General features: G+C 45.6%; 1 protein-coding gene across 3 annotated transcripts in view; it reads left to right on the forward strand.

Moving 5' to 3' along the window:
• The window catches only part of rap1gds1 (RAP1, GTP-GDP dissociation stimulator 1), a 29,229-nt gene extending 20,276 nt beyond the window's left edge, over window positions 1-8,953 (forward strand). For all 3 annotated transcript variants that reach the window (XM_013140469.4, XM_013140470.4, XM_013140472.4), the window contains 8 exons: window positions 851-994; window positions 1,825-1,956; window positions 2,789-2,923; window positions 3,480-3,605; window positions 4,392-4,531; window positions 5,456-5,582; window positions 6,853-6,981; window positions 7,101-8,953. In XM_013140469.4, the coding sequence (XP_012995923.1) occupies window positions 851-994; window positions 1,825-1,956; window positions 2,789-2,923; window positions 3,480-3,605; window positions 4,392-4,531; window positions 5,456-5,582; window positions 6,853-6,981; window positions 7,101-7,228 (1,061 nt within the window). In that variant the 3' untranslated portion in view covers window positions 7,229-8,953. The remainder of the gene's footprint in view (window positions 1-850; window positions 995-1,824; window positions 1,957-2,788; window positions 2,924-3,479; window positions 3,606-4,391; window positions 4,532-5,455; window positions 5,583-6,852; window positions 6,982-7,100) is intronic.
• Window positions 8,954-9,916: the final 963 nt, after the last annotated feature.

Consider the following 9,916-nt stretch of genomic DNA (forward strand, 5'->3'; position numbering starts at 1 on the left):
AAACCATTTTTATTGTTTCTCACCCCACCCACACTCTTACAAGTTCCCGTTTGGAATTCCTTGCCGGTGATCCATTTTGATGAGATAAGGACATTGCACTCTGGCATTCCCTGTAAGGCATCACAGTTGTTCTACTGCCATTTACATGCACAGGGCTGCAGATACTCTAGCCCTAGTGGTAGGTCCATCTGACCAGTAACCGAAAGGTTGCTAGATTGAATCCCTGCGCCAGCCAGGTGAAAAAAAACTCCCTTGTCAAGACAGTTAATCCTAATTACTTATCTAATATCGGTCTGTGTCAGTGTTGGCAAGACAAGAAGAAGATTCTGCCATTCAACCACTATCTGTTTATATCTGTAGATCTTTTAAGGATGTTCAGTTACTGACTCTGGGGAGGCCACACGTAGTTGATACCCAGCCATGTCTGCACAGTTCCTGCAGTAAATTATTAACTGATTCATTTTAAATCTCCTAGAATGGGTTAAAGCACATTTTTATAAAACAAAATGGAGGAAGGGCTGAGGGGGGGACCGGCTGTTCCATAATAATGTCCTACACTTGGCCTGCTTGTATCCGAGTTGTCATGGTTTGGCTTGACGTCACCCTGATGATCGTCAAGGAAACCAACTTCGAGAGTAGCCTGGTCAAGGATGCGTACAACATGCGTAACCCCAACACTGTAGATAAGAGAGAAAGCCACTGGTGCTCTGGGATTTTGTGTTCGAGAACCTCAATCCGGAGCGCTTTTTCCATTGGAGTCACCCAGTACCAATGGGATTAGCCTCACGCATTCAGGGCTCTGTGTGACTTTGAACGTCTCTCCCCCCGTCCCGTCCTGTCTTCCCCTCAGACGTCATCAAGCTCCAGCTGGTGGAGGCGGGCCTGGTGGAGTGTCTGCTGGATGTGGTGGCCCACACCGTGGACGGGGAGCGGGAGGAGGACGTGGCCCAGCTCAAGACGGCCTCCGACCTGATGGTGTTGCTGCTACTGGGAGGTACGCCGGGCTTTCATCTCACCTGTAACCTGCGTGTCTTTGATGTGTGACCGCCGAGTTGGTATGATCCGAAACCCAGATGAAAGGGAATTAATGCCCCGGCTTATTGTGCTGCGACTGCTTTGACTAGGCTCCAAAATGTACATGGAGACCTCGCCTCTCAGGCCCAGTGGCAGAGGGGACTGGGAGGATGAGTGTTAGAGAGGGTCTCTTGGAGGTAGGTAGAAGGGGATGAAAAGGAATGAGAGGACAGTGCGTGACGAGGACCTTTTCGGATGGACCCTCGCCCCTCTCTTCAAATGGAGTGGTTGAGAATAAATTTTTCATCCGCTCGTGAATATTTCATGGGAACTGAGTGAGTGTGGGTTGGTGTAGTTTTGTGAGTGTTTGAAGCCCCAGTATCATCATGGTCGTCGTAGCATTCTGCTAGTTTTCCTTTCATCCCACACAAATTCAGAAATTACATGTCACATTTTCAGCCAAAGTAATGCGTCCCTAATGTGTATTTTATTTTTTAATTTTTTTAATGTTTAGTGAATAGCCTAAACTGCTGCATCATTGTGTTGATTGTGTCTGAGGTAGTTGGGGATGTTTGTGTTGATGGTCTCTGACGTAGTTGGTGATGTTTGTGTTGATGGTCTCTGAGGTAGTTGGGGATGTTTGTGTTGATGGTCTCTGAGGTAGTTGGGGATGTTTGTGGTGATGGTCTCTGAGGTAGTAGGTGGTTGTTTGTGGTGATGGTCTCTGAGGATGTTTGGGGATTTTTGTCTTGATGGTCTCTTTGAGGTTTTATGTGGGTGTTTGTGTTGATGGCCCCTCTCTCTCTTCAGATGAGTCGATGCAGAAACTATTTGAGGGGGGCAAGGGCAGCGTCTTTCAGAGGGTCTTGTCCTGGGTGCCATCCCATAATCATCAACTGCAGCTGGCAGGGGCACTGGCTATCGCCAACTTTGCCCGCAATGGTAAGAAAAATACACCACACCGTTGCCTGTGTGAACTGTCTAGCAAACCAGGTTAAAATGACATCATTACAACATTTAAATGATGCGCATATAACTGGGGAATTATGCCGCTACAAAGTTTGAAGTTACATCATTAAAGTGCAGAAATTACATTACTTCGACCAGCTTTACTCACTGTGATAGGTATCCAAGAACATATGAATGTTATTTAGGATGAAACTGCCCCAGACGGGCTGCAATATTTACTGAAATCTGCTTTATGTTCAGTGGAGAACAACATCAAAGAACACTCAAAAACTAGAAATATGCAATCTAGAAGGGGATGAAAAGGGAAAAACACACATCTCATGTCCACTAGAGATCAGCACAGCAACAGATCATAGAAATACATCACGTGGAACAGACATGCTTCTCTATCATCTACAGAAGAACAGGTTATTGGGATTCAGCACATCCCTCCCAAAGGTCTTCTTGGATCTTAGAAAAAACCTTCTGCCTCAGACTGAGCAGAATACAGAGCACAGTTCTGGCCATTAGTCATTCCATGCCATTACTCATCTACGAGACAGCATATTTTCCTATGTCAGTGATATCCTGCATCCAGGCTGACCTCTAGAACTATACCTGTTAAATATTTGATGATTAATATAGCTGCCATACTTACTTATTCCATACATGAATCTTCAAAAGATGCTTGTTAAAAAAAATAAAAATTCTGTCAAGTCGTCTCGGTCAGTACGCCAGGAAACGGCTGGTTGAGCAGGGTGGCAGCAAAAGCCTGCTTTTGGGCTGGATTCATGACTAACCCCCCCCTGACCCCCCACCCCCCCAGATGGTAACTGCATCCACATGGTGGAATCTGGCATCGTTCAGAAGCTTCTGGAACTTCTGGATCGCCACGTGGAGGAGGGCAACGTCACAGTGCAGCACGCCGCACTCAGTGCCCTGCGCAACCTGGCCATACCCGGTAAGACGGCTAGGCCACGCCACGCACGGATCGACTGCACGGACGATGACGGATGTGGTCCGGCCATTAGAGATGGGTCAATTAGCATTAATTTCCCCTCACAACTGATCCTCCATATACAGGTTTTTCTAACCGGTGTCAAGTCTTGGTCATGTCACTACACGGCAGTACAAGACCAGCTCTTTTCACTATAAGCTAAGATCGTTGAGAGTCTCTAAGATCGGTTGAATATGGCAGTTGCAAAGTCGATGTATCTTTTATCATCACATTGTTACAGCATTGGCAGCCAAGGACTGAAAGGCAGTATACTGTCTAACCCTATGTAAAATAAATACAGACATATAAACACAGAATAAATATTATTTATACATAAATATGGCAGCACAAAAGTAGGTCCCGAAGACACATTATATTAAAGAGAGTCATATATCTTGTAGACCGTGGTGGGTTGTTGTACGGGACGTGCATGTGTTTGTGATGTGATGATGCAGCTGATGATTATTTATTTTTGTATTAATTCAACACGGGTTCTTTTCTTTCCCCTGCCTGCCGCTAGTGGTGAACAAGGCTAAGATGCTGTCGGCGGGCGTGTCTGACACCGTGTTGAAGTTCCTCCCATCAGAGATGCCTCCGGTTCAGTTCAAACTGCTGGGGACGTTACGCATGCTCATCGACACGCAAGGTTCCTCACATGACTAAATCGTCTTTTATGTCGCGTCTCTGTGGCCCCCAGGGGACCTGTCCACATTTCATTGTGTTACAGCGTGAAAATGTATTTAACTAGGAGTTTTGCTACTGATCCACACAAAAAACTCCATAACATCAATGGAACAAATGAATTACAAATATAGTACAGAAAAGATTATTGCAAAAAAACGCTCATTACATACATTTTACATACAGTCGGAACATTGTAGTTACAGATTAGAATAGAAGAACTGGGGAGGCAAAATGTTCCGACTTTGGGTCTGTTCTCTCTCCTCTTAATTTGACCCGTGTTCTACACAGCTGGGAGGATTTCTACCAGAGCCGTGCACAGAATATACAAGATAACGAAGCACTTAGAAGTGACGAATGTTCTGTCAAATGTTGTTTAATCAGATACCGTTTGAGTTCAGTAAGCTCCGTGGTGACATAGGCATCGATGGCGTCCATCTTTGATTGAATTGCTATTGAAGGCAGTTTGATAGCGAGATGCAGACAGTTGACAGGGTTTTAGAATAGCAGCCACCTCAAGGGGATAGGACTTTTCCACACATTAACACCAGTCCTTTTTCTAACCATGTTGCTACAAATAAGAAATATAATTGCAATAAATATTCTTCTAATTCCTGATGTTTAGCAGGTTTATTTTAACAAGTGCCTGAAAGAACCAGTTGTTTAAAAAATATATCTATATTTGCCAAACTGCTACCTATAGCAATAGGGCTTTTGGAGCAGAGCATGATCTGTGGTGATTTTCCCTCAGCGGATGCCGCAGACCAGCTGGGGACCAACGCGAAGCTGGTGGAGCGTCTGGTGGAGTGGTGTGAAGCCAAAGACCACGCAGGGGTCATGGGGGAGTCGAACAGGCTCCTGTCTGCCCTCATCCGTCACAGCAAGTCCAAGGTGAGTCATGGCCAAGCAGCGTCTGAGGGAGGGATGGCTGCCAGTGCAGAAAACCTCACACACCCGCAAAGTTGGTTTTAATAAACCTGGGAGGACTTTTTGGGGATCACAATTTATTTCAGTTTAAAATCCTTTCTTTTCTATAACCGCCAAAACCCCACTAACCGTAAAGTTAAGTGGGGACCCCAGTAATCCCCACTTAACTCTAACCATAAAGTCCAAGTCTAGTAAAGCACCTTATATATATGAGGACCAGCAAAATGTCCTCAGTAGTCATGATTTACCATGTGTTTCTTTACATCTGGTCCTCACAAGTATAGTAGGATACGAGCACGTATACAGACACACACACACACACACACAAACAATTTATATTATGACAGTGTTTTAATGAAAGGCTGTATTAGGTGCTTAACTCATGTTACTGCCATCTAGAAGTCCAGTCCACGCTGGCTTGTTCCATTATTCATGGAGGGGAACCACTGAGTCATGTTATTACTCCTCTTGAAGTAACGCTGGTCCTCATTGGCTCACGCCCAGAGGCTGCTTCACCAGTCCTGCTCCAATTCCACGCGCTCCCTCGTCTCCGAGGAGGAGGACTCTGACTGCTTGTCTCTTTCCAGACTGTAGATTAATGAGCTCCCGGCTCAAAAAGTTTCTGTGCTTTTTGTAGATCACTAGACAGACTAAAAAACCCTTATGGCAGCACGAATGTAGGTCCTTAGTGCACACCGCACCAAAGAGAGTCCATATACCACGTAGATCAGGGCGGATTGGTGTCATTGGTGTGCAGGTTGTTTTTTGCTCCGCCCCTGCCTCGACACACCTGATTTCAGCTGATCGGTCCAGCAGAAGGGCCAGCAGTGGGGGCTGGCGGGAGTTCGTCCGCGCCGAAATGTCTCTCACACGTTTGCTGGGTTTCAGGACGTCGTAAAGACCGTCATCCAGGGGGCCGGCGTGAAACACTTGGTAACCATGGCGACGAGCGAACACATGATCATGCAGAACGAGGCGCTGGTCGCTCTGGGCCTCATCGCCAGTTTGGACCTGGGTAAGGTTCTGGGGGGGGGGGGGGAGGGGTTCACGTGGGTCATGGTGTTGGGTAATGGCACCGGGGAGGGGCGGATTGGTTGGGCTTACTGTGACTGGTCCTGGGTCATGTTCAGTAGGACACACTGCAGTAAAAGGTTTTAACACGGCTGCGTCAAGTCAAGTGGCCAACTTCTCGAGTACAACTTCCCTGTTTTACACCATTAAAACAATTTTGTTCTTACTGAACATGACTTATTGTTTGAAGTAGTGCATTCGCGGGTTGAGTTAGAACCAAACAATGCAAAGTAAATGGACCTAATAAAGGTTTCTGTATAAATGACATCAACTGTGGTATCATTGAAATATTATCACAAAACACAGAAATATTTTTAGATTGGAGTTTGGATTTTCTCACTTTAGCACATCTTACTCAAAGATCCAGAAGCTTCTGTGGATGTGCGGATTACGTTCTGAATATGTATTGATTTTCAAAGTACAGTTAGATTGCTGCAGCTTGTCCACCCAAACTGATTGTGATTTTTCTCCCTTTGATCAATCTGCTAATGCTGCCCATATGTCTGCTTCATATTACTGATCGCCTGAGATTAAACAGGCAAAATAAAAACCCTGGAGCAAACAGCCCAAAATAAACATATGTCCTAAAGAGATAGGCAAGCCATTCAAAGTAGCGTTCCTTATCCCTGGCCCTGATATGACAAATTGTAGTAGGCAGTTCAAGCACTGGAGTTATTTGTAGCTTTAGTGTGTTTTGATGGGGTGCAACACAAAATGCGACCATAAATAACTTCAAATAAATCAGCATAATGTTGGTTTGTGTCTACTCAAATCAGTCTCGGACAGCACCCTCGGGGGTTGAGGGATTTAAACGGGACACTCCATTCATGGTACTGGACCAGGCAGAACAAGCAAACCCATGTTCAAATTTGCTACCCTAGCTGATATCAGCCGTGTATTGTCTATCAAGTTGTGCCTAGATTGTAGGCTAGCATACAAAACCTAGGCCGTAGGCTAAAATAGTTTCTCTATGATCAAATTATCAGCAGGATATTATCAGCAGAGAGGTGGCCTACATTATCAGGTTGAGCAAATTATCCCCAAAAAATAAAAATAGAACATTGTGAGAATGAACACGCGCAGAATCTTCCAGATCGTTGACAGCAGTAATGCATTGTTTCAAAGGTGTCAGAGAAAAGACCGATCCAAAGCTGCAGCCTAAATGCAACTGTACGTCGGGCGTTTGACTAAATGGGTGTTTCTCACGTTTTCAGCGGGGGGCGAAAAAGACTTTGTCGGAGCCGGTCTGGTGCAGGTGCTCCACAAGCTGCTGTCGGACGAGAGGAGTGCGCCGGAGATCAAATACAACTCTATGATCATCATCTGCGCCGTCCTGGGCTCAGGTGAGTGGCTGGCTGTTTCCAGTTCGGCAGTCGTAGAAGAACGCGGCGTACGGGCTGGGGTTTTATGTTTAGCCCGTGCTTCCTTCTGAACGTGACCCGTTCTCCTGTCCCTCCTCCAGAGCCTCTCCAAAAAGAGGTGCAGGACCTGGCCTTCATCGACGTGGTGTCCAAGCTGCGGTCGCACGAGAACAAAACGGTGTCCCACCAGGCGTCGCTCACAGAGCAGAGGCTAACAGCACAGAGCTAAAGGACTCTTAACTCCCTGCACCCCCAACACCTGCCCGGGTAGCCCGTTCCCTGCACCCCGCCCCCCGCCACACTCCCTACCTCTGTGTCCCATTGTCACGTGCCAAGGTATCCTGTCCCTGTCAGCAGCCAGCCCCCCCCCCCCCTTGCCTTACGCCCCCAACCCCCCCCCCTAATTCCGCATGCATACTCCGCTCCCAACAAGCAGCTTCACCCCTATTGATAACAAAGCGTCCACAGACAGCCTTTTCTTTCCGCGGTAGATAGACATGCAAAGAGAACACTTTTTATGATGACCATAGCTGTGAAACCTGTTCACTTACTCATCGAGAAACATTACAGCATAACAAAAGAACAGGGGGAGAAAAAACTAAAAAAAAAACAGCCAGTCGAGGTGGTTTGAAAACCAACTAAGCAGCCATGTGCTCGTGCTGCGTCATAACCCCCGGGTCCCGTTTCAGCTTGAGCACCGAGTTGAAGACGACAGGCCTTGTGTAGTCCGGTTGATGGTGTATTCGTATTCATTTTGACCCTACTGCGTACCCAGAAACACAGCCCTGGGCCGATCGAACAGAGCTGATATAGAGTTTAACTGTATATTGTAGTTAAACTGGAGTTTGAAAGGAGCTGGCTTGGTAATAATCCCAAGCCAATTCTCTCTCTTCCCTTCACTTTGATACAAACCCACTAAACTGCCACCGAATGTCCTACACAAACTGTTCTATCAGGGGCGTTTACAGACGGTGAAAACGGTGCAGAAAGGTCAGATATGCCTAATGCAGAACAGATACTGTATGGTCGTCCAGCAGAATCGGGGCGTCGTGTGAATCTTTTGTTACATTTCTATCTGCAAAGTTGTAAACGTTTCACCCCAACTGAACAAAGCCCCAGGCAGGTGTTCCTCGTGCAGAGTCCAGTCTGACATGAAGGAATCCTGGGTTGGATATAAGTTACATTAAAGTAAACAGTAACACGGTCACCTCCTGTTGTTTGTGTGCGTGTCAACAACCCACCAGGTGTGGACTGTAAGTGTGGACGTATTTGTTGCCTTTGAGTCGGAAGTGCCAGGAAAATCCACTGAGGGGGTACCAGTTTGTCTATTTCGGGTAGGCAGAAGTAGAGCTGCGCGCATCTCAGAAGATTCCTTTGTCAGAAAGAAAGTTATTCACCACTTCTCTGCGCACTGAGAGAGCTAATCACCTATGTAGCGTGATTGGGTAAAAAGACGACCTGAAACGCCCACCATAGGCTTTGGCTGTCATTCCACATAGTCGCCATGGTACCACGGACGGCCTCTCCTGTCAGAAAGGGCCGGTCCGGACAGCCAGAGAAGATGACCCATGTCTGTGTGTGGTACTAACTGCTCTGTGGTTTTTCCCAGGCCAGCTCTTTGTTTGCATGTGTGGTTTCTATCCCACTGGAAGTATGGAGAACATGCACATTCCAGCATATTAGATACTGTGTTAGGCGCCATCCGGTGACCTTTTTTATTTTAAATATAAATTATTTGTTTATCATCTTGTCTTTGTTCATTTTTGTCAGGTATGAATGGTAATTTATCAGATTTGTAACCTTACAAAGACACAATCCAATCAAGGCGTAACCACAAATGAACTGCATTAAGATATAAACATAAATGTTTGTTGTAAATGTCATTGATGACAAGTTGTACATTTGGAAGATTGTAACTCAAACATGATTAAAGATGATTGCTGGCGAGAATGTATTATTTTGGGTAGTTCCTATGGCTTTTACTACATTCATGAATGTTAAGATAAGGATTTTAGGTTTTATGCCTTGGGTGTAAAACAGGGTTTCCTAACTATATTGACAAGGGCCACAGTGTCAGTGATTCTGCATTCTGTTCCATCTAATCCTTTATCCTAAACTCCATGAATTTTGAACAACTTCAGGGCTCAGTTCAGTCAAACTCCCGTTGCAGTATTCAGTCAGAACCTTTTTTACCCGAAATTATAAAAGTAACTTAGTCTGCTAAAAACAAACAGCCAGGATTATGCATACTTTACAAATTTGACCATCATAAAAGGTAAATATCCTAATGTGGGTTTGATTGATACAGAGTTAAGGTTGACATACAGTATGGGCAGCCTGTTATCTAGAACATAGCATCAAAGGGCCAGGCCTTGTGTCCCTCTGACCGGCCTAGCATACCACCATTTTGACGAGGGTGACAGTTCTGTCACCGTTTCCGATTGGAGGTACCTCCAAAAAAAAAAGAGCCCAAATCTCTTTGTATGGTCCCTTCTTTATTTATAACGATCACCATTAACAATGTCAGCAGGTCAACTAATACAAAAAAAAAAAAAAGGGGGCTCAATTTCACGGTTATTCAAGACAAAAAATCTATTGAATGTAAGTGTTGTTCTGAAGGCAGAAAGCAGCTTGACTGGTAAAGGTTATAAAGGTATTTTAAGTCATACTGGGGATTGGACTAAGGACCTACTGAATGGCATCCTTTATCCCCGATTTCACCCTCCAGCATGACAGTTTGGTGTTGTAACTATCCTCCACAGGGATGTGAATGGTAAACTTGCGTTACGAAAGGAATGAAACGGGCGCGTGGGGATCTGATCTAGGCACCATGCGTCTAACAGCCTAAAAATGTGATCTAATCAGAATCCTTCCAGAGGTCAGGGCTCCTAGGTATTCTGAAATTGAGTTTAGACCA

The sequence above is a fragment of the Esox lucius genome, chromosome 24 (genome assembly GCF_011004845.1).
Source record: "Esox lucius isolate fEsoLuc1 chromosome 24, fEsoLuc1.pri, whole genome shotgun sequence".
Classification (NCBI taxonomy): domain Eukaryota; kingdom Metazoa; phylum Chordata; class Actinopteri; order Esociformes; family Esocidae; genus Esox; species Esox lucius.